Genomic DNA, 17859 nt, shown 5'->3' on the forward strand with positions numbered 1-17859 from the left:
AGCAGGGCGGAGTTGTAGAGGAGTCGTGGTAGTTTCGGCCGAAGAAATCACAGTGGTGCGTAAAAGAAAAAAAAGGAAAAATCTGAAGTTTTAATTGGTTTTGTTTGTGGAGAGGAGAGAGAAATCAAGGGAAGGGAAGGAAAGATATTAGGTAGGAAGACAGGTCGGCGGCGGGAAGGCAGAGTGGTGTCGGCGACGATGTTGGTCTGGCAGGGCCATGGCCGATGGCGGTGGTGGCGGTGAAGGAAAGAGAAAGGAACAGAAATGGAACAAGGAAGGGGGAGACAGAAAAGAATGGAGGAAAGAAAAACAAAATAGTATGGGTTAATTAGAGGCTAATTGGGTTAATTAGGGGATGATGACGTCATTTATGGTATTTGGTGAATTACATTGAATGTTAGGGGTATTTGGTGAATTTTGAAACGTCGAGGAGTATTTGGTGAATTTCGTGAAAACTGGAGGGCATTTCATGAAAAAACCGTTTTTTTTAAGCCAATCGAGTTCATTATCTCAATCAAAACTCAAAATGAGTTTGACTTAAGCTTGAACGTAACTCGATTTACTAAGAAGCCGAGTTTAGTCAAGTTAAACTCATCTCAACATACCCTATGTTGTTGAATATAAAACTTTGTACGTAGTGTTAGAATGGTTGTAATCCTAACACTTATAAAGCTTCATACTTTTATTACTATTCACCCAATAGTGCATTTACGTGCATGCCCCTCATTTCATTCTTTGTTTTATTTTGTCTTATTTTTAACAATAGAGCATTTACGGTTTCACCCTTCCATTGCTATACAAAATGTATTATTTTTTTTGGGTATAATTTCCTATATATTGTACCTTCGAACTATCAATTAAAACGCATATAGTTTCTATTTCCTGTTACATGTAAATCCAACATCTAACTTTAACATATCATTTCTAGCATTTACCATAAATTGTAAGTTCCTAGCTTTTAAGTAACATTTTTAAAAAATAATTTTGTATACCTTGGGGATCGTGCGCTAGCGCGCACGATCCAACAACTAGTTTTAAAAGGGTATTGACACACTTTTATCATTTTTTATTATAATCAGAGCTCATATATTCAAAATTGCTTAAATCCGATGAAATTTACTCATGTTATAAATTAGTGTAAATTGGGTTTTACCACGTAAAAAAATTGATAAATTGATTTTTACCACCTGAAAAAAAAATGTCTTTTATCACCTAAAAATAAAATAAAAATTATCTTTTACCTCATCGTAACCGGAAAGATGGACGGAAACGTTATGCGGACCCAATTCAACGACTATATTTTTTATTTTCTTTTATTCTCCCACGATTTCCATGTATATAAGCTATCATTTTCCCTTATTTCTCATTCATGCACATAACGTTTTCGTCCATTTTATAGTTAAAATGTGGTAAAAGACAAGTTTTATTTAATTTTTATTTGGTAAAAAACCATTTTTCAATTTTTTTAAGTGGTAACAAAAAAAATTGAACTTATAATTTAAAGCTAAAGGCCCATTCAGCAGCAATTATAATTTTTAGTATTTTGTTTTTATAAAACTGGAAACCAATTTCCATTTTGTTTTAAATTTTGTCAAAACTAATTTAAATCTACAAATTCCTACCCGCATCAAACTCCTACTCCCTCTGTCCTAGATTAGTTGTCACACTTTCCTTTTTCATCCGTCCCAGATTAGTTGTTACACTTCTAAATTAGGAATGACCCCACTATTATTATATTGTCTCTCTTCCCACTACTTTTTTTTCTTGTCCCCACACCTTCTCTCATTCAATTAAAAAAAACTCCACTAACTCTTATCACATCTACTTTTTCAATAAAATAACAATTGATAACCAAACAACAACTTATCACCTAAAACTTTGTGCAAAGGTAAGTGTAACAACTATTTTGGAACGGATGGAGTATATATATATATATATTTTTTTTTGGAGTATATCAATTTTTTACTTTAATAATCTTGGAACCACGTGTTCATCACATTTCAAAGACAACAATTTTGTTTTAGTTTGACAGGTATAAAAAAGAGGAGCTCATAATTTCTTTCTTCTATCTTCTTCTTCTTTATCTCTCTCTTCAGAATAAGAATCGCTAATAATACTTGTTTTCGTGATTGTGGTTCATTATACTTTGCCCAGATTAGAAATGGCCACCACCTGGTCAACTAAATCATTTTTTCTGCTACCAGTTTTCGATCGACAACTTCAGGCTACAAAAACTAAGCAGATCAGACAAAGATCAGTGAGAGAAATCATCAATGACAAAACGATTGAATTTATGGTTTGATCTTAACCGTCCACATATAAGTAAGCTAAAGGTAGATGGTTTTCAGTTTTCACCCACGTCACAACGCAAACTCACCGGAAATGCCAAAATACAAAAAGCATGATAGTGAGAGAATTCAAAAACCGGTGACTTTAACAAAGAAACAACTGACACGTGTCAGTTGTATACTCGTGGGCAGTTAGATATTCACTCACCACACCATTGTGGGTCCCCATCCCATCTTCGAATTTTCCCCCTTTTTTTCTCTTACATTCCAATTCCAATTTCCATTTACATTTCATTTGCATTTGAATTCCAATTTGCATTTGCATTTCCCCAACGTATTTCTAAAATTGGAACAAATAAAGAAAAAAAATTCAATATAGGTCGGCTAAGCTTTTTTGACTAAAGCAAAATGAGGAAGTTTATAAAATAAAATAAATAATCACTCCGTTTCTTAATACTTGCACCGGTTTGATCGGTGCGAATTTTAAGATATTTAAATTGACTTATTAATTTAATGGTGTTAGTCAATAGTGGAGTATTTTTTAATATTGTTAGTGGGAAATCGGTAAGAGGTGGGGAGTGGTGAGAGGAGGATATGAATTTTTAAATAATTTTTTATAAAGAATAGGAGTGTAGGTGGGGTAGTAGGTAAGTGTGAGAAATAATATAATATTGATAAAAAATTTATTTATAGAAGTGGTGCAAGTATTAAGGGACGGCTCGAAAAGAAAAGCGGTTCGAGTATTAAGGGACGGCTCGAAAAGGAAAGCGATTCGAGTATTAAGGGACTGAGGGAGTCATAAAAAAGAAAAAAAAAGAAAGGAAGAAAAGTCTGCCTTTTTCTCTTTCTCTCTCCTCAGTTTTTCTAATTTTATTTATTGGCATTTCTCTATCTTACTTACCGTCGCTTTCAAATGTGGGTTTAGTCTTCGTCGTTGGGCGGACATAAAAGGGAGAGCGGGTGCTAAGCTTTGAGTTGGTGAATTAGTTATAAAGGATTTTATTTTGCCCATTTTTTTCATTTGCTTTAACTCTCCCCAACTAAGATAACCAACTTACAATTCCTTCCATTTAACCCTTTCTTCAGGTATGTTTTTTCTATCCTTTTCAGTTTCTGATAATTTGTGTCCATTTATTGCTTTTGTAGTGTTTGATTCTTTGATGGGTTTTTGTTAAATTGATTAAAGTTTCATTCTTTATGGTTCTTTGTTCATAATCCTTTGTTAGCCAGTCGCTAAGGGTAGTGATGTAGACGGGTTTCAATCCGGGTTTGCCGGGTATTGGGTGCTAACTTACCAATTAAACTAGCTGTTATTGTATGGTACGGAGTATGGGTGTTATTTGTTTTCAAGAATTGTTAATAATTTGAGGTTTTCTTTCGTTATTTGATTTATTTGAGTGTTTGTCTATTATCTAAAAAAAAGAGTGTTTGTTTACTGGTTTATTTTGATTTGAGTGATGAATTAAATTTATAGTTTTTGAAGTAATTGACTAATTGCAAACTTTGGTTAATTGTTGTTGTTGCTTACTATCACTACTACAAAAAAAAGGGTAAAGAATACTGTTAAAATAGGCTTTATAGGACGCCTTATAAGCGTTATTCAACTCAGCGCGCTATAAAGTTTATAAAACCGGTGGAAGATGCGTTTTATATGCACAATTAAAAGATACAATTTTGTGACTAAACCGTCCTATAGTTGGAGGATTGCTAAACCTCAAGTGACTTGTGTCCATGTGAACCATACTAGTCTTAGTACCAATACCAAATTAGCGTGTACCAATTACAAGTCACTTGTGTCCATATGGACATGGACACAAGTCACTTGAGGCCAAGACTTCCTCCCTATAGTTGACATGCTCATAGTTGACAGCTTTGTATTCCTCGTAATAAAGAAACGCTCGTCACGGATAACCGTTCTCTTTTCTTAATTTTTTTCCCAAAAAAGAAGCGATTTAAAAATTATATAGTTACAGGAATTCCCAATATACGATTCGCAAGTAGGAAATGTAATATACAAAACGCTAAATGTAGGAAAGATTAATAACACTAAAAATAACTGAAAGACTAATATACCCCTTCTTTCTCTAATCTCAAGCAATTGGTTAGGTGTTCTGTGTTCAGGTAGTAGATTTAGGCTCTGTATTTTGTTAAATTATTTCATCACTCAAGCAATTTCACCTACCTATTATGCTCGTATGATTGCGATTATAGCCTTTATGTAGAAAATTTCTTACAATATAAACTCAGGTCTATCACCCAGATCATTGTACGCTAATCATTGTCACAAAGAGAGTGTCTATCTGACTTAGACGACATATAAGGATTATAAAACTGTCAACTCAATCAACTGTAATATATTTTTACGTTTTTTTACCCAATTTTGTAGTAGTGTATTGCAAATTGGTTGTTGAGAATGGATGAAATGAGCAATTACTTAGTTGCTTTTTTGTTGGGTTTTCAGTAGAATGAATGTTAACTTTGCTGGCAAAGGGTTGTCAAGAATGCTATATTTGATTACATGTTTATGATTTCTGGAAGTGAATCTAAAAAGGGTTTTTGTCATTTTTTTTTATAGATAAAGAGAACTTTCCATGTGCAGTGGTTCCAAGAGCAAAGTTTTGACTGCGGAGGAGGTGATGGAAAGTGAGGATTACAAGAAAGATACAATTAGGGATCACCAAACCTCTTTACCGTTGCTTGAATTATCAGCAACAAATGATCTAAGTAGTTTTAAGGATGCTGTGGAGAAAGAGGGTTATGACTTGGATGAAGCTAGTCTTTGGTATGGGAGGAGAGTTGGGTCAAAGAAGATGGGTTTTGAGGAGAGGACACCTTTGATGGTTGCTGCCATGTTTGGCAGCAAGGATATCTTAAACTATATCCTTCAAACTAGCCTTGTTGATGTTAATCGGGCTAGCGGGTCTGATGGTGCCACTGCCCTCCACTGTGCAGCAGCTGGTGGGTCGCTCTATTCACATGAGGTGATTAAACTCTTGGTTGAATCATCTGCTAATGTTGACCAAGTTGATGTTCATGGAAATCGACCTTGTGATGTAATCGCTCCTTGTTTCAGTTTCTCCTCGAAATTGAAGAGGAGAACACTTGATATTTTGTTGAATAAGGGCGATGAGGATGAAGATTCTAGTGATCAAACCGAAGAGGGGATACAAGACCTACACCTTGAGGGTTTTTCACCAAAATCCTCAAGTGATGGGAGTGGATCAGAGAGGAAAGAATACCCTATTGATCCTTCTTTGCCTGACATAAAGAATGGAATATATGGAACTGATGAGTTCAGGATGTACACTTTCAAGGTGAAGCCTTGCTCAAGGGCTTACTCTCATGATTGGACTGAGTGTCCTTTTGTACATCCCGGGGAGAACGCGAGGAGGCGGGATCCTCGGAAGTACCATTACAGCTGTGTTCCGTGCCCTGAATTCCGTAAAGGCTCATGTCCTAAAGGAGATGTTTGCGAGTATGCACATGGTATCTTCGAGTGTTGGCTACATCCTGCCCAGTATCGAACTCGTCTTTGCAAAGATGAGATTAGTTGTGCAAGGCGTGTGTGCTTCTTTGCACACAGGCCAGAGGAGCTACGCCCTTTGTATGCCTCAACTGGTTCAGCTGTGCCTTCACCAAGGTCATATTCATCGAGTGGGCCTTCTTTCGATATGGGTTCACTAAGCCCGCTTGCCCTTGGTTCCCCTTCTATGTTGATGCCATCAACTTCCACTCCACCAATGACTCCAACTGGTGCTTCTTCTCCCATCGGAGGGGCAGCTGCTTGGCAGAATCATCTGAATATCACACCACCTCCTGCCTTGCAGCTACCTGGTAGCAGGTTAAAGGCTGCACTAAGTTCCAGAGATCTTGGAATGGAGACTGGTTTACGCAGGCAGCAGTTGCTGGATGAGCTAGCAACTGGGGTGCTGGGAAGGCTTGGTGGTCTCTCGCTCTCCTCACCAACTGGGGTGCAGATTCGCCAGAACATGAACCAACAGCTCCTTTCAAGCTATTCTTCTGGGATGCCTTCCTCTCCTGTGAGGGGTTCATGTTCATCTTTCGGGATGGAACCCGGTGGTGGCTCACCTATTTCAAACCCAAGGTTAGCTGCTTTTGCTAACAGGAGTCAGAGCTTCGTTGATAGGAATGCAGTCAATCGACTATCTGGAGGGCTCGCATCACCTTTTTCTCATATCTCAGATTGGGGTTCCCCTGATGGTAAAGTGGACTGGGGTGTTCAAGGGGATGAGCTCAATAAGTTCAGAAAATCTGCATCTTTCGCTTACCGTAGTAGCAATGGCAATAACAACTCAATGCGGGGTCCAAATGGCGAGCCTGATGTTTCTTGGGTTCACTCTCTTGTAAAGGATGCTCCTCCTGTGAACTCATCATCAACTCAACATGTATTTGAAGAACAGTATAGTCTTAACAGTGGTATGTTGGAGAGGATCCCGCCTTGGGTGGAGCAATTGTACATGGAGCAGGAACCAATGGCGGCTTGATTCCTGATGTTTAACATTCAATATTAATTTCATAATTACCCAAGATTTTAGTGCTGATATCACCAATTAGTAGGTTGAAGAAATCGAAACAAGAACACCACACCCGAAGGGGAAGGGAAGTAATAAACTGAAGCTCGGGCAGAGAATAAAAACAGAATTCTGCTGATACATTCAATAGGAATTCCAGGTTATTTACAAGTATTCTTTTTAATTTTTCTACATTAATTTTATTAAGTTATTTCATATTGTTTTCTTCTTTTGATATATAATTGGGAGTCTTGGAGATGGATTATTATCAGTATCTGCATCCCAAGCTCTCTATTAAGATGGTTGCCATGAAAAAAGAGAGAGAGGGAGGGAGATGTACTGATCAACCAATTGATTCATACATTTTTATTAATATTATTTATTTTGTATTATACACATGATATTGTATCCTTTCTATTTCTAATAAATATATCAAAGTTAATTTTTTTTTTTTCCAAGCCCCTGTTGATGTTACGGAAAATGTTGTTTCAGACACAGGATATGTCAGTTCCGTAACTCATAAGAATGTTTTTTTGGTGCAAATGAGCCACAAGGGCGGGGATGAGAATCGATCCCAGGATCACCTGGAACCGGGATAGAAGCTCTAACCAACTGAGCTATCCATCACCCTCTAACTCATAAGAATGTTGAGTACTTGTTCCATTTGTCTTCTTTGAATAGTTGTTGTTCACTTTATTTATGCAAGTGCCACTAAACATTCCTTTTGACACCCAAAAAGTTTACAACTTTGATAAAAATAGATGATTTAGCACCTAAGGAAAACTTATTATATGGACTTTAACTTTGCATGCCCAGCTTTTCTGATAGTGGGATGAGCACTAATTGCACAACTGTTTGGTTGAGAAGAACTAATAAGTAATAACCCCACATTTAGTGATTTAGATCACTCAAAACTCTTTTTTCTTTTCTTTGATGATGTAATTATGTGGACCAATAGTTATCTCGTAACAAAAAAAAAAATACAATTAAAGTCCGATAAATGAATTAATTTTAGTTTCGAAAAAAAAAAAATGTTATACAAAATTCTTAGGCTAATGGTCTTAGTTTATTGTGGATGGATATATTCAAAGTTGTGATTTGTGACCTACAAAGCATAAAGCAAATTTTTATATAATTGTGGTTTTGTTCCTTTGGAAAATCATACAATATGTTGTATGATGGTTTATTAAGTACTTAATCTAGTTACTCTTTATTACCAAAAAAAAAAAAAACCATTTCTACCCCTTCTTTTTTTTCTTTGTAAACCACGTTAGTTGATTACTTTAGTTTGTCATCATCAAAATTATATTGACTCAACAAATTAAGTGTCCTACTATTTTATAGGAGATAATCTAATTTATTTTTGAGGATTAATTTTAATTTATGGTGCTATAAGCCTATAATTGTATTAAGTTGTGAGCCAAAAAATTATGATCTCGTTAAAACTATGACAGACAGAAGATGTATTATGAGTTATGACCCCAAAGATCATTAAGTAGTTGACTTTATCAATATAAATCAAATTGTATATCGGTCTGTGACTGAGTTTCTAGTTCTTAGTTTTCTTTTCTCAATTTCTGTTGGGGCTAGCCCCTCAATAATTTGCATCAAAAAAAAAAAAAGAGTTACATGTTCATGAATGCCCGTCTAAAACTCTCAATTCTATGACTAATCACCATTTTAATAGGCGTAATTGCAGCAGGTAGTTAAACATATACTAGTACTCCATAGTTAAACACAATTACACGAGTAAACACAATTACACGAGTTTACTTACGACTACAATGGAACAATCAATCACACCGCGACAGTTTACCGTACAGTAATCACAAATGAACTGGTTGCACATAGAAATACGTGCAACCGGATGTACCTTCTACCAATTGTACTGTAATGATAGAAGAGCGCTCATCAAACCAGGAGCAAAGAAAGGAGAAGGCTAAGTAATTTCTTCATTAAGTTAAAGTTCACCACCTGACTTATATACTTCCTCTGTCTTTTAATACTCGCAACGTTTGTTACTTTCACGCATGCCAATGCACATTGAGACGAATCTAACAAGATCTCACATTACTATGTTTTATCTTATATAAAAAATACTAAGAATAGTCAAAATAGATTATATGAATAGTATAAAAAGTCCAAATGTTGCGAGTATTAAAAAACGGAGGAAGTATATAGTTGATTATTCAAAAATTGTGATCCAATTCCATTGTATCCATGCAGGCGGGGTGCTTGTTACAGGGTGGTACAAGTTTGCTATAGATAACTTGTTGCAGGAATTTGATGTCTGCTTGTTTAAGCTGGTAAGCCAAAAGGGTGAGCCTGTTGTATTTGATTGACTTGCCCCCTAAGGATGCGTTATCTTCACTTTAAAAAAATTAATTTCCATGTAAGATAAATTCATACTCGAATAAATTACAATCAGGTCCTATCAAGTCAATAAGTTGAACTCTATCGAGCTGAGTTTACTCTCTCACCATCAGGTCTGGGTCCAAAAAATTCCAATCATATTTGATCAAGTCTTATCAGATCAATCAGGTTTAATCAGTTTAGATAAATTTACGTTGAACTCTATCGAGTTTAATCTCTCACCATCAGGTATGGGTCCAATAAATTCCAATCAGATTTGATCAAGTCTTATCAGATCAATCAGGTTTAATCAGTTTAGATAAATTCAGGTTGAACTCTATCGAGTTTACTCTCTCACCATCAGGTCAGGGTCCAATAAAGTCCAATCATATTTGATCAAGTCTTATCAGATCAATCATGTTTAATCAGTTTAGATAAATTCAGGTTGAACTCTATCGAGTTTACTCTCTCACCATCAGGTCTAGGTCCAATAGATTCCAATCAGATTTGATCAAGTCTTATCAGATCAATCAGGTTTAATCAGTTTAGATAAATTTAGGTTGAACTCTATCGAGTTTACTCTCTCACCATCAGGTCTGGGTCCAATAAATTCCAATCAGATTTGATCAAGTCTTATCAGATCAATCAAGTTTAATCAGTTTAGATAAATTCAGGTTTTATCTGACGAAGTGAATGTTCCCTAAGTAGTAAGTACCGAACCTTGTTTAAACAACTTGTTTTCCACCTCTACCGGCAGGCCCGTCTCCGACAATTTGGAAGCCCTGTGCTAAAATACAGATATTGGGCCCCTTTAAATTTTTACGGACAATTATTTAATGTAAAACACATAATTATTATATTAATATTATTTTATTTATATAAAATATAAAGTCAAATTAATAATATGGTTTAATGTTTTATGTGTGATGGTTTGAGAAAATTGATGTAAAGGTTTGATGGAAATGAAAAAAACAAATAAAAAAAGGTAGTGAAAAATCGAACCCTGGTGTTTTTGCTACCATACTTATTAAACCTTACCAACTGAGACAAAGATTACATAATGTATAACAAAACAGTTGTTAAATATATAACATTTGTTCTTGGGGGTCTAACCAATATAATTTCATTTTGGGCCCCCAAAATTTTGTGGCCCGGTGCTGTAGGTCCACCTGGACCTCCCTTTAGCCGGCCCTGTCTACCGGTTATGAAGTACTTGGTGACGATTTGAGTTCTGAAGACGAATGGATTGGGCTTTTCCTTCATCATAGCTCATTTAGCTCACTTCAATTGCTCAACCAAGCCCTTGTCTATTTGGGGCCTTCTACAGTTACGGACTTGGGCCAATGGTATGTGTTTATAGTATAGTCTGATTAGTATATTAGAAATGAATGAAAACATTGATACTTTGAGTTTTAACTTCTTTCACATTATTATGAATAATACAAACAATTTATGGGTGATGTACTAGCAAAACTATCAAGATATTACAGAATACTACGTGTCTGATGTCTTATGAATAACATAAAATGTCATAATCGTTGGTTTCTCCCTTCCGATTAATTTCTTCAGGGTCACACGATTAGAGTTGTTAAATAAGTCGTGCCCTATCAAATTTGAGTTCATGTCAATTAATAAAAGTTGAAAAACTCTTGACACTAACTCGATTGATTTGATTGAACTTGTTCAAACCCTTGACATCAATTTAATCTCGGTATCAATGAGGTCTCGACCTATTACTTAAGATTGAAGGTCTGTGTGTAATAGGTTTCAGGATCGAATTCCCCACTCTATTTGTAATTTTATTATTACCCTTGTACCTCATTTAAAAAAAAAAAAAAAAAAATTGAACCTCTGTTATGCTCGGGGACCATCTCACATGTTTGAGCTAAACATGTAAGAAATTTGAATAATACTCTAATTTCTTATGCCCGATTTTTTTATTGATTCACGATTCTTTATCCTCCCTAAAATTTAGGTACACTTATTTATAAGTGCTTGTTTGGTTGACAAATGGTAGGAATCGAAATTTCCTAGAAAGTGGAAGAATATAATGTGGTTTTGTGGACAAAAAAATGAGAATTTGATATTTCTAAGAAATTATACTTCTCACAAAATGAAGGAAATTACTTAAATATTGCATCATGTTGACTTCACGCACTCCAAGACTCCAGTACGTGACTTTGACTCGTTATCTCTCAAATTATACATAGACAAGTAAAAATTATAAAAAATTAATATATAAAAAGTATATATATACTCTGTATATATCAATATGAATCTAATAAGACCCTACATGATTACATATATTTTTACGTCTATCTTATAAAATACTTTGTAAGATCAAAGACACAACGTGAATAATTTAAAAGTCAATATAATGCGATATTTGTAGAACGGATGAAATATATAGGTCCCTACAGGCTACAGCCTACATCAGTGAAAGTACACAATACAAGGTTCATGATTAACTAAACAAACTATGAATTTCCAGTGAAATGCTATTACATGTGGACAAAAACTTCCTTATTACTCCGTATAAAACTATTTCATGTTTTCATGGCCTATTCAACCAAACAAGTGCCAGGTGTAGCACTTTCATACTTTCATTGCCTGTTTGAGTAGTCCAAAGTGAGTTGAAAACTTGAAATAAAAAATGTAATGATATTAGTACCAATTGATATTTAGTCCCTTCACTCCTTTTTCTAAGTTGCTACCGATCCGTATTTTTTTTTACCACCCGTTTTACCCTTAGGGCTAATCGGATTCGGAGCGAGTTGTGGATGGATAGGTTTCAGTCCCCTTCCAATTATTGTTGCGGGGGATCGAACACGGGTCCTCCCTACCAAGTTCAACCTCAATCACCATTGAACCAACAAACAATTGGTAGTTGCTACTCCGTATATGATTAGTCCCTTCCCTCTTTTTTCTAAGTTGTTATTAAAGTTAAGTGTCAAATATTGTGTAATCTCGTATCATTCTCATTAATCACACACGTATATATAGTACAACTCAGTTACCTAAACCCTAGGTACACATTAGGTAACATACCATAGTTAGGACTCTACAGAATATTCACAGAATAATATCTAATATCTTAACATATCTTAACATCCCCCCTCAAGGTGGAGCATGTAGATCTCGAATGCCCATCTTGTTCAAAAAAAACTCAAATTGCGCCTTCCCCAACGCTTTGGTGAAGATATCTGCTAACTGAACCTTCGTCGACACGTACGACGGACTGATGATCCCTTCCTTGATTGCATCTCGAATGAAATAACAATCTGACTCGATGTGTTTTGTCCTTTCATGGAACACCGGATTCTGTGCAATATGCAACGCAGACTGACTGTCGCAATACATCCTCATGCCTTGGTCGTGTGTCACCCCCAAGTCGCGTAGTAATTGTTTCAACCACTTCAACTCACACGTCAGAGCTGCCATCGACCGATATTCTGCCTCAGCAGACGACCGAGAAACAGTATGTTGTTTCTTGGTCTTCTAAGAAACTGGCGACATACCAAGTGACACAAACCATCCAGTCACCGACCGACGCGTCATTGGACACCCTGCCCAATCCGAGTCGCACCACCCCTCCAACTGCAACGCGCTGTCCGACCGAAGTAGTATACCTTGACCCGGACACTTCTTCAAGTATCTCACTACTCGCAAAGTTTCTTCCCAATGTGCCTCCTTTGGTGCTTGCATAAATTGAGATAGGACATGTACAGAGTAGGCAACGTCTGGTCGCGTGACAGCCAAATAAACCAGACGTCCGATCAGACGCCTATACTGCTCACCGTCCGACAGGTCTGGCCCGTCTGCCAATGCCAACCTATGATTCTGTTCCATGGGAAAGTCCACAGGCTTTGCTCCCAACAATCCGGCCTCTGAGATGATGTCGAGGGCATATTTTCTCTGACATACATAGAACCCTTGACTACTTCGTGCCACCTCTAACCCAAGGAAGTACTTCAGAGCCCCGAGGTCTTTCATTTTAAAACACTCCTTCAAGTATGCCTTAAAACTCTCAAGCGCAAACTTGTTATTGCCTGCGATAATCATGTCGTCCACATAAATGAGCACACTCAGCTGCAACGTACCTTTAGACAGAGTAAAGAGCGAATAATCGGACAGCGACTGTCGAAAGCCATAGTGTGTCAATGCTGTCGACAACTTCTGGAACCAACATCTAGGTGCTTGTTTCAACCCATACAACGACTTTCTCATTCGACACACCTTGTCAAAGTGATTCTTCTGGAATCCAGGAGGAATCTTCATATAGATCTCTTCCTCCAAGTCACCGTGCAAGAACGCATTGTGTACGTCCATCTGATGCACGTCCCACTGTTTGACAGCTGCGACAGCTAGAAAAGTTCGGACTGTCGCCATCTTCGCGACGGGAGCGAATGTCTCATTATAATCCAACCCTTCCTCCTGATGATTCCCTAGACATACCAATCGAGCCTTCAGTCTCAACAAATTCCCATCCTCATCACGCTTCTCAGTGTACACCCATTTACTCCTCAGTGCTTTCTTCCCTTCCGACAAATTTTCCAACGTCCATGTCTGAAGGAAATAATGCCCTTGGTCCAAGTATGCATTCTATGTTAAGTCTAATAAATGCGGTTCAGTATTAATTAACAAGTTAATAATTCAGTGAGATCAAGTGAGCTGAATGCCTAGCTAGAGGCCGCTTCAGTTCAAGTGGAATTAATGATATTAATCCACAGCTTACTCTTGACTGAACCCGTAGGGTCACACAAATAGTACGTAAACGGATCAAGTATTTAATGGCATTAAATACTCCAACTATGGATATTCGGAATCGACGGATCTTGGTTTCAGTGGGAGCTGAGATCGTCACAGGCAAGAAATGAATACTCCGGAAACGATGATATTGCCGGAAACGGAAATATGGATCGTATCGGAAATATAAATATTATCCAAGTCGTAGATGTTGCCGGAAACGGAAACATGGTACGTATCGGGAAATATTATCGGAAATGGAAATATTGCCGGAATCGGAAATATTGCCGGAAACGGAAATATTGTCAGAATCGGATATATTATCGGAATCAGAAAATAATTCCGGAAACGGAAATATTAAATATTTGTTCGAAACGGAAATTAATTCCGGAATCGAAAATTTTAAATATTGTTCGTATCGGAAATATATTCCGGAATCGGGAATTTAATCGGAAGCGTATCGTACGAATAAGCATCGGACGAGGCCTGCCGGACGAGGGCCCAGCACGAAGCCAGGCCATCGCCCAGCAAGCCAAGCGCGCCACACGAACAGCCAAGGCCACGCCAGGCCCAGCGCAAGGCCAGGCCCAGCAGGCCGTGGCAGCGCGCACAGCGCGCGCAGCGCGCGCAGCTGCGAGCAGTGGGCTGCGAGCATTGCTGCAGCTCGCGTGGGCTTGTAGCTCGCGTGGGCCGTGCGGCCGTGTGGGCTGTGCGCGGGCATGGCCTGCACGCTTGCGTGTCATGCTCGCGTAAGTGTTTGTATTCGCATACGAAACCTAAAACGTGCAGAATTCGTTTAATGATTAAATTCCTAATTCTATTTGATAAATTAATTAAATAAGAGTTTTATTATAATTCTAATTTAATTAATTCGTATCCTAATAGGATTCCAATTCTCTTTCCATACCCCTATAAATATGTGGCATGGGTTCACAATTTATAACGAGTTATTCAAGTATTCAAAGTGAGTTTTTGAGAGAAAAATTCAGTCACACATCTTGCTCAAAAGTGCCGAAAATTTATAGTACCTTAGGGGCGATTCTAGTTGGTCAATCTTAAGGCGGATCCGGACGTGCTGTGGACTATCTACGGAGGGACGACACTTGGAGTCCTAAAGACTTGTTCTTGTTCGGTTCGGGCGCAGCTAGGGAAGGCATGCAACAAAGAGTATGCATCTAAACTATGCTAAATGATTATGTGTAAATAATATGTATTCCTGGCTTAAAGGTTGTTTCCGCATGATTTATGAATTGTCATATGTATCATAACCTAACAGTGGTATCACGAGCCTCTTATTATTTTCATAATCTAAATTGCATGAACATGGTTAAATATTACAAATTTGCAAGAATTAAAAGGGGTGATTAATTTTCGTAATTGTTAATTAATTGCAAATTGCGTTTATTTAATTATACGTACGCAGTTTTTCGGCAGTTTCTTCCTTACTCATCCAACCGCATGTAAAAGGCATTCTAAAATTTTAACAAAAATAGTTTTTTTCTGCCGAACCCAGAATTCTCAAATTCGAAGCCTAACTATGACTTTTCGAAGGTTTTAGTTTTTCGAATGCAAAATTTCGTAAATTTAAGATGTTAAATTAAATATTTGCGATTCCTGTTGATAAATCTTGAATTTTTGATTGATCTACTGTATATGTTTAACAAGTTTGAATGCCTAGCCTTGTTAATTATGCAATCTAATTTGTAATTATGATTAATTAGTTGAAAATTAGAATAATTTAGAATTAATTTGATTTTCATAATTAATTATAATTTAATTAGAAACCTATGATTAAAAACCACCATAAAAATTGTAAATTTATGATAAATTTTAAATTTTTATGACCTAGGCTTGAATCCATGATAATCGGAAATCAATTGAATAATAAATTTTCGATTTTTCGCCCTAAAATTATGAAATTAATATTAATTTATTAATTTGTCATTAATTTTAAATATAAATTTTAAATTTTTATGCGATTCGTTCATATAACTTGCACGCACAAAGCAATGGACGCTTCGTGTTACCCTTAAGGGGTGTTGTATAGTGCGGGCATGCAACGACGAGCAAGGGAGCTCGTCGCCCGTGCGGCACGAATGCAATGAGCAAGGGCATGGTGCACGAGCACAAGACAGCAGCCCTGCCTTGTGTCATGGGCCACGAGCTATGGACGAATGGGCATGGGCGAAGGCAAGGCACGACAGTCGCGTGTGGGCAGCAAGCGAGCTGCGCCACAACGCGCACTGCCTCGCGCAAGCGCGCGTAGCCTCGCGCGCAGCGAGCGCAAGCTCGCGTGCCACGAGCGCTGCGCCCAGCGTCGATCGCGCGCAGCGAGCAATTGCTCGCGCACAGCGAGCGATGGCTCGCGTGCATCGAGCGCTGGCGCGCGCGCAGCGAGCACCAACTTGTGCGATGGCTTGCGATGGGAAGATGCAGCAGCTATGCGACGAGCGCATGGGCTGCGCGCACATGGCCAGCGATGGCTGTGTGCGTGTGGCCCATGGGGGTGCGATGCGTAGGGTGTTTGCATTACGATTAGATCGTTTTGAATGTTTAATTTGAAATTTTCAGTTTACGTAATTTTAATTAATTTTAAAATTAATAATTTAAATTATTTTCTTGGATTTTAATTTTGAATATTGTAATTATAATAAATTTTATTTATTCTAATTATTTTACTAAAATTAAAATCATGAATTAATTTAAATACGACTGAAATCAAATTAAAATTTTTGGATTCAATTATAAATTTATATGGGCTTTAAATTTTAATTAAATTTGTATGTTTCCGGTTAGACTTGAAATACATTTTTATGTTTAAAATTAGTAAAGCATATGAATTTATTGGTTTAAGTGGGAGCGCTTTTTAGTCACAAACTCTTGATTAGGTCTACGAATCCTTAAGGTTAAAACAACTTGATTAGAATTAATAAGGACTGAATAATTGGTAGATTATTGGTGCCCTTGATTAATTGCTGCAAATGTTTACGTGATGCATAATGTGTTTTACTAACCAGCTATGTGGGCCATTCATGATAATGAATGGGTGAATGGTATATATTGTATATGTACTGTTTTGCAGGTTATGAAGTGACTAGTATGGCCCAAATAGGATAGAAAATATGGTATGCGTACCATTAATTTGAATGTAATTGGTCTAAAGTACCAAAGTTATTTTTCAATTCAAATATGGTCTGCGTACCATCAAATAGTTGTAATTAGTTTTAATTATAGCTTATCCTATTTGAAGAAAATGGTGCCTCCCACGGAGATTTTCAAGACGGACTTTGAAGTCAAAGCTTCAAGATGAAGTCGGGCCATACTAGATCACATTTATCTTATGCATGTTTTAAGTTATTTATTGTTTTAAATATGTCTTAATTATGCATGAGATCGCGGCTTGATTATGTTGCATGATTAAGGATTTTAGTTCACTTAAAATCTAACCAACATAGTAAGAGCCTTAAGTTCCAAACTTAAAAATTGAGTTAAAAGGTGCCATGCCAAAATATACACTTGCTTGGATATCCTTTACATCAATCTAGTAATAGTTTTCGCTCAGCGAGGTGTTACTTATTGGTCCTAAAGGGGCAAGGTACACAAATAATTGTGAGTACATGTTAGTTTTGGTGAAACTCAACGATATAAGTAAGGAGTCCTTTTATGTCGTGGCAAAATCGATAGGTTTTCCTAATAAGTTCTAAGACGTACCTATCAACCAAGAGTAGTTTCTAGACTATTAGCAAAAGGCTTTTGCTTACCTAAAATGTTTTAGAATTGAGTCGACAAACTATGCTTAATTCTTCAATGGTTTTAGGGTCTTGGAATCATTTTATTCACACCTGCCGGAACAATAAATTCGAATAAAATGCTAATAACTTGTTGAAATTGCATGATTGCTTTAATTTTCAAGTTATTACTCATGATAAATGTTTAGACTT

General features: G+C 37.0%; 1 protein-coding gene across 2 annotated transcripts; it reads left to right on the top strand.

The window, feature by feature from the left end:
- Positions 1-3045: 3045 nt before the first annotated feature.
- On the top strand, positions 3046-7273 carry LOC110792027 (zinc finger CCCH domain-containing protein 66). 2 transcript variants are annotated; one of them, XM_021996818.2, is made up of 2 exons: positions 3046-3374; positions 4888-7273. In XM_021996818.2, the coding sequence occupies exon 2, from the start codon at positions 4925-4927 to the stop codon at positions 6791-6793; it is 1869 nt and encodes a 622-aa protein (XP_021852510.1). In that variant the 5' UTR covers positions 3046-3374; positions 4888-4924; the 3' UTR covers positions 6794-7273. The 2 variants fall into 2 exon arrangements, with proteins under 2 accessions (XP_021852510.1, XP_021852509.1); XM_021996817.2 differs by having other exon boundaries at positions 3049-3374; positions 4864-7273.
- The last annotated feature ends 10586 nt before the right edge of the window (positions 7274-17859 follow it).

This window comes from Spinacia oleracea, chromosome 4, assembly GCF_020520425.1.
Source record: "Spinacia oleracea cultivar Varoflay chromosome 4, BTI_SOV_V1, whole genome shotgun sequence".
Taxonomy (NCBI): Eukaryota; Viridiplantae; Streptophyta; class Magnoliopsida; order Caryophyllales; family Amaranthaceae; genus Spinacia; species Spinacia oleracea.